Source organism: Mus caroli, unplaced genomic scaffold (assembly GCF_978045245.1).
Source record: "Mus caroli unplaced genomic scaffold, Mus_caroli_1 scaffold_13, whole genome shotgun sequence".
NCBI lineage: Eukaryota > Metazoa > Chordata > Mammalia > Rodentia > Muridae > Mus > Mus caroli.
Window position 1 is genome coordinate 56,488,538 of NW_028227268.1, and position 18,453 is coordinate 56,506,990.

The 18,453-nt window shown below is 44.6% G+C and overlaps 1 protein-coding gene across 4 annotated transcripts in view; it reads left to right on the plus strand.

The window, feature by feature from the left end:
* Shisa6 (shisa family member 6) overlaps window positions 1–18,453 on the plus strand; it is a 292,149-nt gene that overhangs the window by 11,901 nt on the left and 261,795 nt on the right. For all 4 annotated transcript variants that reach the window (XM_021178071.3, XM_021178072.2, XM_021178073.3 and 1 more), the window contains exon 2: window positions 11,623–11,783. In XM_021178071.3, coding sequence (XP_021033730.1) covers window positions 11,623–11,783 — 161 coding nt within the window. The remainder of the gene's footprint in view (window positions 1–11,622; window positions 11,784–18,453) is intronic.

The window sequence follows — 18,453 nt, forward strand, 5'->3', positions numbered from 1 at the left end:
TTGTGAGTCTTCCCATGGACCGTGGCTTTAAGTCTGTCTAGCTACGCTGAGGCCATCTGTCTACCACAACAACCACACATGGACCCTAGCCACTCAAATGCAGCTTAAAGATCCAAAGAGTTCTTTAGGGAAGCTAGTGGAAGAAAGAAGCTCAAGGAAGTAACTTTCCTTGTTTGCAAGTCCCATCAATAGGGCTAGTCAGGAAGTGTCATCCTCATTTGGTTAAACCAGAATGTCAACCACTGACTGACTGAGTAACCTTTGCAAGGATATTATTTACTAGAGCATGAACATGATGATAATGTTTATACTTAAAGAAGGAAAAGATGGATAGATAGAAGCAAAAAGGAAGAAAAAGAGAGAGAAGGAGAAGAAACCAAATACTTTATAGGAAATACTTGCTTAGTCAGGTTGATATGCTTGTCCAACCAAGTCCCTGATGAAATCTATGGATTTGCTCCTGTTGTGGGTCCTCTGGCTCTCTAGGGGCCTTTATCTTGATGCTTCCTTGTATGACAGACAAAACATGCTCTGATCTGCAATGGCCTAGTGCAAAAGAACACACACTGTCTTTGCACCTGCCTCTCCAGGTCCAAGTACAGGGTTCAGAAATACTTGCTGTGTGAGCATGTAGCTTCTTCTCATTAGGCTGTGGTGGGAGATGTGATCTGTGGGTGATCCCTTCCAAGATGATTGTGGCTGCAGCTAGACCTTGTGATTTGAGAGTTTTGTTATGTCAGCTTTGTTGGATCGTTCTCCATGACTTCCCTCTTCCACCTGTCCTATGCTTGTGTTTCTCTAGGCTGAGCCCATTTAAGATTTATTTAGTCAAGTATTTATTTAGTGCTTACTAGGCACCAGTGTTTCACTAATATTAACTAATTTATTAATCTTCATGACATTCCTAAGAGGTAGGCAATATTATTTTTTGCCCTATTACCTTGGCTTAATTTTTAAATGAGGAAACAGAGCCATGGGAATATAATAAGTAGCTGGTTGATGAGCATTAGTGTATGAAATGGCCACTATCCCAACATAGGCTCCATATTTAGAATCCCAGTATTTAGTCACCAGGCTATCTTGTCTGTGTTTTGCTCACCTAGAGACTTTAGTAAGGCAAAACAGAGGTCTTTTAGCAGAAGCAAAGAGGAAAACAAAACAAAACAGAACATCAAAACCAACCAAAATAAACCGAATATACAATCAATTTGTACCTTACACACAGGTGCTTTTATAAACTCACCTGTCATGTGGTTGGCTGTGTGTTTATGCTAACACATCTTGGTAACAGTTCTCCTGCCCCAACCCTCCAGTCTCCAGGCCCCTATTTTCAATTATCCAGTAGCAAGACTTGACACACTCAAATCTGATTTATTCTCAAATCATCCAAAGATTGCTGGAAAGTCTGTTTGGTCTTGATGCTTCTGTATTTCTTAGACATGGGTAAATTTGCATTATGATTTCTGAAGTCTGGAAGCAGTGCATGGAGATGATGCTATTGGAAATGGGTTTTCAGATTCTGCAGACTCTTGGCTGGTCACCTGTTAAGAGCCTCAGAACGGATATACATCGAGCAGCAGCAACTGGCCCTACTTACTTGAAAAACATAACAAGCAGGCCGCCCTTTCCTTGCAGAGATGTTTACTGGCCGTGATGAATTCCAATTGTGCTGGGGACAACTCAGACCTGCAGAACAGCTCAATGCAGATGCATAGACATTGTTAACCAACAAATGAGATCCCGCATCCATTCTATGCCTCTGTGTGAGAAGAGCGGTCTTGTGCACACACAAAGCCAGCAGCTGTGTTTTTCAAGTGGACTGTGCGAGAACTGGGAATAGGGAAAAATAAATTAAGCCATTCTCCTTGGTCTGAGGTTATTAAAAATATGTTCATTTCAGTTGTCCTGACTGCAGATTTTGGAGGATAAAAACACTCTGACTGCCCAGAAGAGAACGTCAAAGGAGAGGTCAAAGAGGACACCAGCTTGTCCTTAAGTTTAGTGCCAGTAAGAGCTCAGTTATCTGGAACTCAAATAACTGGAATCCTTTATCTAGCTAGACTAGAACACCTATACGTCACTTCTAGGAAAATGTAAAAGAAGCAGCTATGAGAGATTCACAGGGAAAATGAAAGCCAGCTTCCATACTCTGCCTTGCAGTTTTGACAATGAGTTCCCTTTCCTGAACTGTACACTTTACTTCGCCTTCTCTGTGAGAAGTGATGAGAGATGGTCCCTCTCGTCAAGAACCAAAATTCTTAGTAATAATATAAAAGAATTAGTTGTATTCTTTTACAGAGGCAGGGATGTCTTGAGAAAATTCTTCAAAACTCAGGAGAGTTCTAACTACTCCTCAGGACTAAGAACATTTGCTGCGATAGTTTATTTGTAGACTCGCTCACTTTGGCATTTTATCACGCCTCCACCTCACCATCACTTTCTTCTCATTCTCTCCCCAAAGGAGAAAGGACATGACTGGGGGCTGCCTGTCCAGCTAGCCTTGCTCTTGATGTGAGTCAACTTACTGGACGGTAGCCGAACATATTTTCTTCCTTTATGTGACTTAAGCATTTATGTGGCTCAGCTGGGAATGTAGCTGCTACTAGAGGCCACATGGGTTATTTCCACGTCCCCATCAACAGGGTATTAATAGACTAAAGATTTATACGATGAGATAGGGGGGTCCCAAGTTTCTACATACATCAAAAATCTAAAGTTTCATTTTGTGTTCTGTTGCCCCAGTTGTTTTTAAGCTTGGAAATTCATGAAGGCCAGGTGTCTTAGTCAGGGTTTCTATTCCTGCACTAACATCATGACCAAGAAACAAGTTGGGGAGGAAAGGGTTTATTTCACTTACAGATTTGTTATTTATCACCAAAGGAAGTCCAGACTGGAACTCAAGCAGGTCAGGAAGCAGGAGCTGATGCAGAGGACATGGAGGGATGTTAATTACTGGCTTGCTTCCCCTGGCTTGCTCAGCTTGCTTTCTTATAGAACCCAAGATGACCAGCTCAGGGATGGCACCACCCACAATGAGCCCTTGCACCCTTGATCACTAATTGAGAAAATGCCTTACAGCTGGATCTCATGGAGCATTTCCTCAACTGAAGCTCCTTTCTCTGTGATAACTCCAGCTTGTGTCAAGTTGACACACAAAACCAGCCAGGACACCAGGAGACCGGAACTTGGCAAAGCAGTCCTTAGTTTTCCATTCTGGCCTCCTGCAGAGCAGCGATCTAATGAGGTATAGTGGCACCTGGGTAGGATTTTATTTGACCAAAAGGTTAGCTGCTAAAATCTTTAATGTTTCAAAGTGGACAGTGTTAATGACTCCCAGTGACAAATAGAACCGAGAAGATGAGCTGCAGCTGAGGTCAGAGGTCCACTAAGGATCGAATACTCTGTAAAGCTCTATTGTTCAAAGACCATGGTAGGGTCATAGGGGGCTAAAACTGTGATTGCGAGGCTAGAAGGAAGAATGGATAGATCAGTGAGTGAACAGGATTAATGAAAATGTGAGTTGAGGGAAGGAATGAATGGTTAGGTGGGGAGATAGATGAGCGGGTGGGTAAATGCACTGGATGGTTAGGTAGACTGGTGGAACAAAGATGAATAGATGGGTGCATGGAAGAATAAGTGGGTACCTGAATGAGAGAATGGATGGATGGACCAATGGTTAGATGGATAGGTAGAATGGCTGGCTGGCTTGGAAGGTGAATGGATGGATGTAGATGAAGGAATAAGTGAGTACAGATAAAATCTTGACCCAGTCATTTACTAGTTGCATCTGCATGCCCACCTATCACTTGGCATTTGCTAAACTTGAAGGCCATAGTGTAAAAGTAATTTTTATTCATCTGATGTAATTGTCATCACAGAGGCTTACTGCCTAGGCAACTAACCTAGGCCAGTCCTGGAAACTTCTAGCCTCTATACTATCTAATCTAGGCCTAGAGGGTTTTCAGCTTCTGAGACTTACTGCTAAGTAAGTCCACCCTTTCTTGTTCTTTCTGATCTCTGGCTGACTGATTCAACTCAGTTGTTCTGATTCAAACTTCTCACAAAGCTGACTGATTCAACCTGGTTTCCCTCTTGGCCTCTGATGAAGTTACTCTGGCCTCAAACGAACTCTGGCAATCTGTTCTGATATGGCTTCTTCTCCTTTTCTGACTTGATTTGTCTTCACCTGTGTCTAGCTTGATCTTTCTTCAACCTCTCTCTGTAAAGCTCTCCCAGTAAAACTGCCTTCTCCTTCTCTCTGGCCCTGCTCTCTATAACTGTCCAGGTAAAATTGTCTCCTTCCTTCCTTTCTGGACTACCCCTCAAGTAGCATCCCCTTCCTCTCTCTTCTAAAAAAAGTTGAGCATATTCTATTCTGTCAGATCTTTCTCTGATTTGTCACTTTGTCTGCCACTCAATTAGACATCACTTTCAACCATGGGTGCTTCCTTCTACAAGCTAACGTTACCTTCATTGTTTGGGATTAAAGGAGTTTACTAAGGGCATGTCTGTATTCCAGTCAGAGGGATTACAGGTGTGGGCCAAGAGGTGAGCCACACTGCAACTAGAAACAGGATTTTTTTCTAGTAAACAACACCATCTCGGGGTTCACGTATCAAATATCCTGCAACGTCACAGTGGTCCCTGTTTGTCAACTTAAAAGGCCTAAAGTCATCTGGGATGGGGGAGCCTCAGTTTTTGTTTTTTGTTTTTGTTTGTTTTGTTTATTAAATGCCTTCATCTGATTGGCTTATAGGCAAGTCTGTGGGAACATTTTCTTGTCTAATGATTGATGTGAGAGGGCCCAGCCCACTCTAGATGGTGTCACCTCTGGGCAGGTGGTCCTAGGTTGTATAAGACAACAAGCTGAGCAAGCTATAGGGAGCAAGCCAGTGAGCAGCATCCTTCCATGGTCTCTGCTTCCATTCCTGTCTCCAGGTTCTTGCCCTCATTTCTCTCAATGACGGATTGTGATTGGAATATATAAGCTAATAAACCCTTTCTTTCCCAAGTTGCTTTTGGGTCGTGGTGTTTATCACAGAAAACAAAATAAAAAACAGTAACAACATAAAAACAAACAAACAATAATAACACGCACATTTGGGGAGAGCAGAAGGAATCATTAAAGAGGAAAGTGGGATATATGTAAGAGGTGGTCTCTGCAAAAGAAGATGCCCAGGCTCAAGTCAGAAGCACAACATTTTATTTCTGTTTCATTTGTTTAAATACTGAGCTAAGTCTGGGTCTTAAATCAATAGTAAAATGTAGGGTACTATAGCGGTAAATGTCACAGTGCTAGAAGCAAAGGCAGTGGGCTAGGCAGGAAAGCACACTGGGAGACTAAGTGCTGTTCAAAGGTAAGCTGGCATTTCCATCCTCCTGATGACTAAAGCAATGCCTGGGACTGAAGAGGGCCCACGTTTCCTGGTCTGAGTGATCAGAATTGGATTTCTTTCCCAATTAATTGACTCTCCCCCATGAAGCGTGTGCCACAGGAAACCATAGGAGGGAACAGTGAAATCAACAAGAAAACAGATTTTTTTCAGGCAAAAGAGTTTCTTGACTTGATACGTTAGATAGTGCAGCCAGCATGACGGACAGGGAAGAGGGCTGGGGTGACGGTGTTCCACAAGTTCCTAAATGAGGTACATTTGTTGCCCTCATCTGTGGTGGGCACCAGGTTCCTGGTGGGGTGGAGCCTTGCCCTTGCTCCCTCACATGACCTGTTCTCTGTCTCTCCCTCTCTGGGTTTCCTTTTCTCTAAATGTCTCCCCCAGTTCCCTCTTCTGTAACAGCTTCCTATCCACATTTCCTTGAGACCATTGACAACGTTACTCAGGATTTTAAGCAAATAAATAAACTGGTCTTGACCCAAATCACTCATTTGCTAATTGTTTCTGCGTGCCCAGATATCACCTGGCATTTGCCAAATTAGCAGGGCCAGCTGGACAGAGCAGGAAGCAGCTCTGAATGGCTCTCTCCCTCTGTTTCTCTTTCCCTTCCTCTCTTCTGGTTCCCATTTTTCTCTTGCCCTTCCTTCTGTTTCTCTCTCTCTCTCTCTCTCTCTCTCTCTCTCTCTCTCTCTCTCTCTCTCTCTCTCTCTCTCTCTCTCTCTCTCTCTCTCTCTCCCTCTCCCTCTCCCTCTCCCTCTCCCTCTCCCTCTCCCTCCTCTCCCTCTCCCTCCCTCCCTCCCTCTCTCTCTCTCTCCTGCCCTGGCTTCTGGTCTGAGTCCATGTTCTCCTCCCCTCCCCTCCTTTCTCCTCCCCTCCTGTTCCCTCCTATATTTACCCTTCCCTCCAGCTCTAACTCCTATGTTCTCTCTTACCTGACTGGTTTCTTTGTTCTTGCTTTGCCCCCCTTGGTCCCTCAGACTCTGAAAGTTGCTGCCCACTCTTTCAAAGCTTCTTCAATTTTTTCTCAGTGACCAAGTTTCTTTCCTGTGGTTAGAAAGTAGCTCAGTCCTTAACCCATTTCCTCTGGCATATCCAAATTAATTAGGTGAGACCAGATCACACATTTCAGAATTAGAATAATATTTATCAAACACCCTGGAGAGTTGAGGGGTGGAAGGTGGAGAGGAAGCAGAGCAAAGAGGCAGGTCATTGAACTGAAGGGAAGGGCAGGAAGGGGAGCTGGCAAATGTACCCTCGGACCTCCTAAACGTGATAGTGGGTGGGGATGGGTGTGGGAAAAGTTGAATTCTGGAGAATGTTAAAGACCTGGTAGAGACTAGGAGCCTATGGCTGGTCACCATTCCCTTGTGGAAATAGCATATGTTCAAGAGGTCATATGCTATTATACAGGAGCTTTGTGAAATATATATCCCAGTAAACTCACCTTTTTAACTTGGCTGGGACCCTAACTCATCCCAGTTCATTGGACCATAGAAGATCACTCTGAACCAGTATCCTGTAATCAATCAAATGGCCTAGGAACTAGAGGCCACAGCTCAGCTGAACCCCAGAGTTATAACTCATTGCCAAGTTTTAGCCAGACCTCACTCATTCAGATCTACTGGGCCTGCTGCTTTTTAAGAAGGTGGCCATTTAAGCAAGTCTTCTTGAGGGATGGGTCCCAGGAGCCTCACTGTCCTGGGATATAGACAGTAAGGTTAAAACTCTCATGAAATCCCACTTAAACTGTCTCTGTTGACAAAACTATGGCACCCGAGTATCTTATTCCTTTCTCTGTCACATCCAAGCAAGTACCAAGACTTGAGGGACCAGCTGGGCGTTGGTGGCGCACGCCTTTAATCCCAGCACTCGGGAGGCAGAGGCAGGTGGATTTCTGAGTTCGAGGCCAGCCTGGTCTACAGAGTGAGTGCCAGGACAGCCAGGGCTACATAGAGAAACCCTGTCTCGAAAAACCAAAAAAAAAAAAAAAAAAAAAAAAAAGAAAGACTTGAGGGACCATGGAGTATCCAACAGAAAGGACACTCAATTTTGGGTCTCTTAGACCCTTTGCGTCCCCAGAACCTGCTGGCATTCAGTCTTGATTGGATGTTTGTGGAGTTAGCCACCTAGTTCACACAGTGCAGAGCAGATTTTCCCCAGGGGCCCCTTACCTCACCCCTGCAATACTTGATAACTTTTTCAAGATGGGCTGCCTCTCCTGCCCACTGTAGGATGTTGAGCCCTATTCCTGAGTTCCACACACCGGATGCCAATAGCACCTCCCTCCTTGTTTGTCATGACAACCAAGATGTCTCCATATATGGACAGTTGTCCCAAGTTAGAAAGGAGGGGGACAAAAATCTTCCCACATAAGAGTAGAGTGAATCCTCCTGATCCAAGAGTTGAACCATATGAGTCTATTCTTCTTCATGGACATCAGAGAAGTAGGGTGGAGTCTTTGTAAGATGTTTCCTCAGTATGAGCTTTATTGAGTTGAAATTTCCCCAATGGATTGTTCATCCTTACCTTTCCTAATATATAAGTTTGTGGGTTTTTGTTTTATTCTTTCTTGTGCAGCTGTCACTATTATTTAAACTTTGTGCATTATTATCACCCCCAAGGGAAAGCCCACACCTATAGCAGTCCTCTTGTCCGTGGGTTTACTCAGCTTGGTGCTTTATATAAGTCCAGGCTTTGGGGATTTCTCCTTTCATTTGGAGTGATGTTTCAAGGCTCTTCCATGCTAAGAGGTCTGGTCTATCATTTTCCTTTCCTTTTTATGACCAATTCATACTCTATTATGTGGGTACAACACATTTTGTTTATCCTTTCATCAACCAATGAGCATTTGGCTTGTACCTACCCCTTGGCTGTTTTTCATGGTGCCTTTAACCTTCTTCATACATAAGTTCTAAGCAGATCTATTTTCATTTCTACTAGGAGTAGGCTGGGCCACATATTTGCTGTGTTCTTAGCATTTTGAGGAACTGTTAAACTGTTTACCAGAGGAGCTGTGCTTTTTTTTTTACATCCCCAACAGCAAAGTGTGGAGAAGCCACATTTGTGTCCTTGCTGGCACCTGTTAATGAACTTCCTGTTTCGTTTTGGCTATCTTCATAGGTATGCATGGGCACCACAATGTGATTTTGATGGACAGTTTCCCTAAGGATTAATGGTGTAGCGGACACTTTGGAGAAATGCCTGTTTGAATCTTATATTCGTTATAAAATTGAAGAGTGTTTTATTGAATTTTAAGATTCTTTCTGTAGGTTTTTCTTTAAAGACCTATTTTATGTGTATAAGTGTTTTGTTCAAATGTATGCGTGTGAACCTTGTGTGTGCCTAGTACCTGCAGAGATCAGAAGGACATCCAATGGATTCCCCTGAAACTGGGGTTCTGCATGGTTGTGAGCCTCCATCTGGGTGCTAGGAACTGAACTTGGGTCCTTTACAAGAGCAACAAGTGTTCTCCTGATTGCTGAACCACCTCTCCAGCTGCCTGTCAGATGTTTTACAGCATTTCCTCCCATTTTGTGGATTGCATCAGCTTTTGTGAAGGCTTCCTCTGAGCGGGTGATGGTTTTAATGTCTCCACTTGTTCTTACATCACTATGTTGCTTAGACGTTCAGTGTCACATGTAAGAAATCATCTCCAGATCAAAAATGCACAATGACTTACTTTTATATTTTAAGACTTTATAGGGGCTGGAGAGAGATGGCTCAGCGGTTAAGAGCACTGACTGTTCTTCCAAAGGTCCTGAGTTCAAATCCCAGCAACCACATAGTGGCTCACAACCATCTGTAAAGTGATCTGATGCCCTCTCCTGGGGTGTCTGAAGACAGCAACAGTGTACACATATAAATAAAATAAAATGGTCTTTAAAAGATTTAAAAAAAAAAGACTTTATAGTGCTTGGATTAGTGTTTATGTGTAGGATCCCTTTTGAATTGATTTGTATGTATAGTGTACAATTAAGATCTATCAGGAAAACTAGTAACTCTTAGCCATTTTTAAAAATGATCTTTCTCTACTAATATTTGGTATTTAAAAAATTTAATTAAAAAATTCAAAGATGTGTTTCTTAATTTGTATGCACATGTGTGTGACTGCATGAATTTATATGAACCATATATGTGCCCAAGGAGACCAGAAGATGGTGTTGGATTGCTTGGAATTGGAGTTAAAGACAGCTATGAGCAACCCAACCTGGGTTCTGGGAACTGAACCGAATTGACTATAAATGTAGAAGTTTGTGCTTGAGTTTTCAATTATATTCCTTTGGTCTCTATGCCTACCATAATTCGTAATTCAGACTTTTAAACTATGGAAAGATGACAGGAAGATGTTTCTAATAATTATAAGGGTGAAGAAATGAAGATAACACTCATGGATGTGGGGTTGAAAAGGATGCATGAAAGAATTCAGTTTTAGAATCAGGAGAGATCTTTTTTTTTTTTTTTTTTTTTTTTGGTTTTTCGAGACAGGGTTTCTCTGTGTAGTCCTGGCTGTCCTGGAACTCACTCTGTAGACCAGGCTGGCCTCGAACTCAGAAATCCGCCTGCCTCTGCCTCCCAAGTGCTGGGATTAAAGGCATGCGCCACCACGCCCGGCTCAGGAGAGATCTTAAAGCTTGCCTTTGTATAAACCTAGTGCTTCACTGATGGGGAAAATTATTAAATTTCTGTGTCAAAGATTAAGATCTGCTGAAAGTCTGTGACTGGTCAGTGGCAGAGCTGAGAGACCTTTTCTGTGACTTTCTGAGACATTGCCTTCCTTCTTCTCAGGCCACAAATGATGGCTCTCCAGATTGGCCCTGGATCTTAGGCTAGCTGAGTTTCCTTCACAGGGTACTTAGCTTTGGTTCCTGCTGCCAGTTGAGCAGAGTGAGTGTGGTGGGTGGCAAGTGTCTGCTCCTCCTTTGACAGGCTGAGAGAACAGAAGGTCAGCTAGGGGAAAGCTCTTGAAAATGTGAACTTGCTGTATGTGAGCCACTAATTGATAAGATTGCCAACTTGGTGCTCTTCAAGGCAGGTTCACTGTGTCAACGGCAGCACAGCGGAAGGGAACGATTCACTTAGGTACATCTAAGGGGCTGTGACTGTCATTTTCCAGGAAGATGAAGCTCTGAAGCTGGACATTGGGATAATGGAAGCTATGGGAAGGCTGGGATATCTCAAATGGAAGAGACTTTGAAGGCTGGTGCCTTAGGGAGATGCTGAGAAGACAGAAGGGTTTATGCCTCCTTTGTGCAAAACTTGAGGCATAGAGCTTTACCAGGAACGGGTGTGACACTGAGAAGGGGTGCTCTCTGGTGGCTTGCCACACTCTTCTGCTGCTCCCTTTGATCATTCCCCAATGTCCCTCTTTCCCAGGGCCAGTGGGTAGCTCATGTCACACATAATGAGGGATTCCTCTGTAAAACCTGGTGGCAGAGGGACTTGCTTTAATTTGTGAGTCACCAGAGGACAGGACTAGGCACCTTTCCACTCATCCCTGCAGCGACTGATGCCTGCTGAGTCCCCACTACATACACATTTGGAAGCTGAAGCTTGATGTGAATCAATCAAGCCAGAGCTCTTGTTCCTGAGTCTCTGCTCTGGCAGTTTCTTTGTGTCCCTTCCCATTCGTACATGCCTCCTCCTCAAAAATGTGTTTACCCTCACTGTCTGCTCTCATCCATGAATCCTGATGCTTAACTTTTAAAAATCCGTCATTGTCATTTCTGTCTTGGCATTTGAAACAGGTTTTCTCTAGCAGCAGTGGCTGTAGGTTGTATGATGCACTTCTGCAAGTCAATAATTTCTAACACATGCTACATGACATATTTTTGGGGATAGAGAGGTTGGCCACTTGATTGATAGTAACCTCTTGTTCATTGTAAGGCCAGTAGCGTCTGTCTGCTTGTTCCTGTAGGGTCATGAGACACTGAGGGTGCTTTGGGGGCATATATGGGTATCAGGAAAACTAATATTTTGAGAGAGCTTATTGTTTCCAGGTGTAGAATGAATTACAGAACAAGATACTATGCTCACAGCCTTTCAGGGTCATGCTGACCTCACCCCTGAGGCCAGCAAAAGATGAAACTGTCTTTTGAGTGCTCATGGCTCCTTCCTTATCTCTGGCTCCTTCCCTATGGTTTCAAAACTGAGTGCCTATGACTGTAAGTTTGCCTCTTTGTGGTTCTGTGCACCTGCTCAGTGAGGCTCACTGTGTACTCTCCTTCTTTAGGGCTCTGGCTGACATCCTAAGACAACAGGGACCAATCCCCATAGCACACTGTGAAAGAGAAACCATCTCGGCCATCGATACCTCTCCCAAAGAGAACACGCCGGTCCGATCAACCTCCAAAAACCACTACACCCCTGTGCGCACAGCCAAGCAGACTCCAGGTAAGTGAGAGTTGCTCATCTCAACGTTTTACTGATGATGCTGAGAGGTTCTAGTGGTGTTTCTGCTCTGGCTGGACAGGTTATGGAGCACTGTGCACTGGCGGATATCCTGATAGGGAAGGCTTGTGGAAGCATTTGGGGACTATCTTTTTGGGAAGGTTTGGTATGAGAGAGACCAGCTCTGGGATGGACAAGGTCTGATGGCCCATCTGTGATTTCTCTAGTGGCTGGTGTAATTCTCTAATGTGAAATAGAGCTTGCAGCTGCCACAGTGGGCTATGGTTGCCCATTTATACAAGTGACAGGAAGGATTGGCCCTGTCCAGAATGCCAGATGTGTAAGAAGAAAGGCTGTATTTGGATACAGAAGCTGCTCAGCTATTGGAACTCAGAAAGACAGGAATGGTATCTGCACTTTTAGGACGATCCTTTCCTGTGAGATATAGGTTCCCTGTATTTAGGATGAAGCATCCTTCTACATAAGTAGGGAAGTGGATCTGAGATACCGGAGGATACCAAATTCTACAGATGCTCAAGCCCCTTATATAATTATATATGAATGGCCTGCTATTGGCATAATTCCCCCAAATCCTCTTGTCTAGTGGTTTCCAGATTCCTAAGAGTATCTAATACAATACCAACACTAGGAAACTTGCTTGCTCTGCCAAGGGCTTTAGGAAATAATGATGAGAAAAAGTGTATAGCTGTTCAGTAAGGCCGAATTTGGGCGAATAGCTTTGATTCGTGGTGGGTTGAATGCCATTGGGTTGATTTGTGTGGCTGGGTGGATCCTGGAGTTGTATGCGTAACTGCAGATGTGGAGGACTGAGCTGCCTTCTGCTGTTTTGTTTCATTGTCATGATAACACTGTAAAGGGAACTGGGCAGGCTTGGCTTTACTTTTCTGATGGATTAGTTTAGGAAACTCAGTAACTTGGACAAGATGAGAAGGGTGTACTAAGAAGAAAAGAAAACCCGTAAATGCCAGGAATCTATTGGGATATTGATCTAAATATTATTCAGAGGCTTGTATAGGTGTGTTATTATTTATTCTTTGTAGCAATCTTGTAAATATTTATCTCCTACTTTATATGAGAGATGTAAAAGTTAAATAACACTTCCTAAGGTTGCATGGTTACTCAGAGAACATCAGGATTCAAACCAAGACAAAAAATCAGGATAAAAAGATAAAAAACAAACAAACAAACAAAAAACCAAAAAAACCAAGCAAACAAAAAACCCCCAAACTAGTCTATCCTTCCCCAGTTAGGGACAGCAATGTAAGCTCTCTGAATGAGTATACCATGTACCAGTATGTTTGGAAGGTTATAACCCTGTGAGATTATCAGCTAGCTTAGTACTGATCTCACTCCCAGACACACGATTTCTGCTTTGGATCTAGAGTCTTCACATCTGCCATTTTATTCAGGTCTGAACTAAGCCTGCAATAAAGATGTAAAACCACCAGGCGGCAGTAGGTGTGCCCATCAAATTATCCTGCTTATGCTTTAATTCTCTTGAGTTTATCAAGTTGTACTTGTCTTTAAGATAATAGTTTTAACTATTTTGAGCATCTGATAAAACCTAAAGGTATTCTCTGAATATGTATGCCTATGAGTACAGATACATATACACCCAGTTAATAATAGTTTGTGGAGGATTAAAGGGGTCCATATACCCCTCCAAAGCTAGGTGTCCCTGCTTCACATATAAAGATGAGTGAATTTGCTGGGCAGAAAACTCCTCCAGTGTGTTTTCAGCTGGTATACACTTGATCCTTAATATGGGAGCAGTAGAGGGAATCTTGGTAGAAGCATCTGACCACCAGTCAGGCTATGTACACATTAGAAACACCTAGGAACATGTTAAAAATGCTGGTGTCCAAGAGCCATAGTGTAGGCAGAATCTCTATAGACGAGGCAGACATAGTGTTTCAAAATCCTCCACAAAGTGATCCTGGCATGTAACCAGAGTGAAGAGTCAGTGGTCTAGTTGGATTCTGTCCCTGTTGTGAGCAAAGACATGAAATGCCAAATCCCCCAATGTTGGGAACAAAATAAGGGGGGGGGTGCTGGGGGTCCTGGGGAAAAGTAGGGGAGGAAAAGGTGCCTAACGTCCGGCCAGAGTTCCTGTGCTCTGGGCAGGCGGATGCAGGCAGAGCTGCCGGACACTTTCCCACAGGGCCCTGGGTGGCACGCCTGACCCAAGCTGCAGGGGTGGAAAAGGGGCAGCCCCTGACTGTGTTGCAGGAGAGAGGGAATAGGGGAAGAAGTTCCCAACACTAACCAGAGTGTGCAGTAGAACTTGAAGGAGCAGAGACACTCTATGGTTTAAGAGCTTTATTATAGAAATGCAGGGGGAAAGAGAGAAGGCAGAGGAGGAGGGGGAGGAGGAGGGGGAGGGAGAGGGGGTGGGGGAGGGGGAGAGGGAGAGGGGAGGGGGAGGGAAGTGGAGGGGACAAAGAGAAAGGAGAGAGGAGAGAAGACAAAGAGAAAGGGAAGAGGAGAGAGAAGTGTGAGAAGTGAGAGGACAAAGGAGTGAGAGGGTAAGAGATCGAGTTGGGGGCTGAGCACCCCTTTTTATAATCTTCACTGTTGCTAGGTAACTGGGGAGGAGTTTAGCCTGAAGGTCAGAAGCTTGAGCCATTGCTTACATGACTACTGACCATGCTTCTCTTGTGAGGGCTGTAGGAGGTGGTACCTTAGGCAGGGGCCGGAGTTCCAGGAGCATGAGGGAACGCCTACTGTGTCATGTAGGTGGATTATGACCATCAGGGTTCAGACCTCAGCTTGACTGGAGACCATCTTGCAATTCCCAACACCCCAATTTGGCTACATGTTGGAATCCTGTAGGAAGCCATAAAAATTAAGGCGAGCTAAGCCCCATCCTCAGCTATCATGGCTTATTTGATGTGGCGGGTGTCTAAAGTGTCCCCTAGTGCAAAGTTTGGAATAAGTTGGCTCTGGGGATTGCCCACTGAAAACGGTTCCTAACTTTAATGTTCTTGGCAGCTATGTGTATTTTTATTTATCTGAATATTTATCATTTGAAACCACTCTCCCCAAAGAACTGTGCTTGTGACTCTGGAATTTCTGGCCACCCAAGGCATCAAAGTGCCCCTGAGTGCTGATTCTCACCTTTCCGTTCAAATTTTGTTCTGTCTCATTTACAGATGGATTCAATGAACAGTCTTGGTTTGCCCTTAAATACCCTTCACTGGGCAGGGAGCTTTCTCATCTCTTCTTTTTTTAATATATACATTCTTCTGGTGAGTTGAGAGGGAAAGGCACTGCTTATATGACTCAGTTCTGTCTCAAGAATCCCTCCTCGTATTTCTCAAATTACAACTCTCCACTTAGCTTTTTTTTTTGGGACGAGAATGCCTGGGAAGCATTCTCAGTAGTGGAGCTGAAATGTACAAGCGATTTCACAACAAGCCTCATCTTCTATAGCTGGTATCAAACAGGATGCTTTTCCAAATAGCGCCTGTCCTTTGCCACACAGTGTTGCAATTTGAGCAGCCGCCGTTTAAACCAAACTTTTGGGCACACGTTCAAAGTGGAAATTTACTGTGATATTCCCACTCGTTAGATCAACCACCCACCAATTGTAGTAGAGTGGCTGAGGTCCTAGGGGGATATTATGGGGGCAGGCATCCGAGCATGGAGTGGTTCTACTATTCAATATGCTGTCCTGGAACCAGGTGCCTGGCTGGCATCAGCTAGGAATTCAGGAACCCTGTAGGACCTGCCATACTCCAGAATCTCACCTGCAGAAAAAGGCCCTGTAGGTTGGTGGAAAAGCTTAGCAATTTGAGTTTGAGAAGCAAGGAGAAGCATGGGTATGCTTGGAGTACCTCTGATTACCGTTTGTGATCATGCCCTTCTGATCTCCTTGTAAGCGACTGTGGCTACTAGCTTTTACTGCTAGCTTGTTCTTGCACTATAAGATAAGCCAGGTTGTCTCTGTGTGTGTGTTTGTGTGTGTATGTGTGTGTGTGTGAGAGAGAGGGGGGGGGAAGAGAGGAGAGAGATTGAGAGAGGGATTTGGGTATCATCATTTTCCAGCTGCTGTCCATGGATTTTGTTGTTCGCTTAGTTTGTTTTATTGAGATCATCTTTCACTGTCTTGGAGCCTCCCGGGTCGGTTAGGCTGCTGTCCAGCAAGTCCCATGGATCTGCTTATCCACCTCCATGCCCAGTTTTTTGTTTGTTTTCCATGAGTGCTGACATGGAACTTAGGTCCTCACACTTGCAAGGCAAGCACTTCATTGACTTACCTATTCTCCACCCCTGCCCCAGCCCTTGTTCTGTATATTCTGATCTCAAGGTATTATCCCTCTCTGTGGCATGGCTCTGAATTTCCTAGCAGCAGACATCTGGGAGGTGACATCAATGTTCACAGAAGCCTGTGTGGACTCCTCACCTGTTCACATGGCCTGCCCCAGCTAGGGTCACTTATGTGCTCATTTGTTTGCAGCCTCTGTCTCCATCAGAATGTAAGTTACACTCTGTATAGACAAAGACCTTATCTCTTCATCACTGCTCTGGGCTCCTCAAACCAGGAATACCACCAGGAAGCCCCTAACAGCTTGGTGCCTGTTTGGTAGAAACTACACTCCAAACAATGGGGTCTTTCACTGGAGGGGCCTGGGGAATAGGATTGGCTACTCAACTTGAACACTCACTGGGTGACTCTGTTCTCTCTGAAGGGCTGTGAGCTCCTTAGCCTCTGTGGCTGACCTAAGGCTAGTCACAGGGAGCTAGCTGACTCTAGGCCTGATTTCCAGGACCCAAGTATTCACAGTCCTCATTCCCTCCACGCCCCCAGGCTGACACAACCATAAGCTGAGAGCTTTGCATCTTTGCTGGGCTCAGAGAGATTGTAACCCAGGCCACCCACCTACCCTGCTCACCCTTTCCCCATGGGAGATGTCCCAAAGTCTCTTGTCTGGGACAAGTTTAGGACTGACTGTAGAAGTAGAAAGATGTGCTATGCCCTTGAACTCTGGGGAACATCTGGGTACACTCCACCTCTTATCTTGGTGGGAGGTAGGCTCTTCTTTTTATATCAGTCATATGAAGTAGCAAGAATGTTTAGTTTTGAGTTGTCAGCTTCAGACATATTGGGGTGAGTGAGATTGGTTATCTCAACCTGCTCTTGGCCAGAGCGAAAATGGAGGCCCACAGGGGTCACTTGGGTGGGAGGCAACGTCAGTGTCAATTTGAATACCAATGTCCAGTGTATTAGGGAAGCTTTTCGTGTGAAGAGGATGCTATCTTAAGTGTGCTTTGGCCAGGGGGTTGGTACCAGCAGACGAGGCTGGTGCGCATTAAGTATTAAAGTTGACTTTTTTCTTGCCCCTTTTTATTTTGCAGTTATTAAAGTGTTCAAAGGCAATTATATCTTAGTGATTCACAGTTTATTCCATTCAAAGAGCTGATACAAAGGTCATCTGTACCTTACCTCCACCTGAGTTCAAGTATTGGCAGTGAACAAAGAAAAGCCCCTCCCACTACCTGGGAGGAGAGGTATTGCTCTCTGGCAGAAGGGTCAGAGTGATACAGTAGTTCCTATAGCCCAGGTTCAAGTCCCATCTAACAATGACAGCCCAGATGGCATCAACCTAGACATTGGATCAGGGCCAGCATACCTCCTTGGTACAGCTTTGGGTATAGGGAGTATCCCTGGAGCTGGTTCGTATTGGATATGCAAGTGTCCCAGGCTACTCCCTCAGGGACCAAAGCTCTGGAGTCCTGAACAAATTGGTTCTAGTGGGGATGTGTTCCTAGTGGCTTCTGCTTCTCAGCAGTATCCTGTTTTCTGCTCTGTCTGGAGTATTCTTTTCTTGTCAACTTCCCTGAATGCCACCTCTATTTCCAGGCATCACCTCAGGCCTCTGACTCTAAGTCCTTCTTCTTCCCTGTGGCATCTGGGTTTCAGGATCCTAAAGAAAAGTAGTGGACACCCCAGTGAGGATTGTTGGTTCAGTTCAGATCCAAGCTCCTGGCTTTCTTTTACATTCCGTGTTTCAGTTTCCTGGTCTGTAAACTACGACAGCAGAACCCACTCTACGTGTGTCCTGAGGCTTGGGTGATTTACTGACCTCTAGCACATCCCTCAATCTCCTGGCCTGGCTCAGAGCCCAGCATTCGTGAGCTATGTATTGACCATTTGGGAACTAAGTAGGAGAGCAAAACTCCTACCTTTGTGTCTGAAAATCTACCAGGTCCCCCGGGCACAGCAGCAGGTAAACTGTGAGTCCCAGGATGGTGCCGAGGAACAGGCACATCAGTGCTTTTGGAAACAAGGTACGTTCCTTTTCTCCTGGCCACGAGTTACAATGTACTACTTCAAACATTCATCCTCCTGCCTGGCCTGGAAAGCATGAGGAATTTTTAAAGCACCCCCCACTGGCTGACTTATTTTAATCTTGAAAGAACCCTATGAGCCAAACACTATCATGCTAACTTCATAGGGGAAGAAATGGAGGCTTGGGATAGTAAAAGCTCTTACTTGTCTGTGATCACATACACAAGAGGAGGCTGCACTGTCCTATATAAACAGAGACAGACTGACCCTAGAATACAATCTCTGAGGAATTACAGACAGGGCATTGGAGCATATTCCAGTAGTGGGAAGCTTGTCTTGTGGCTGAGAATCTGTGCTGAT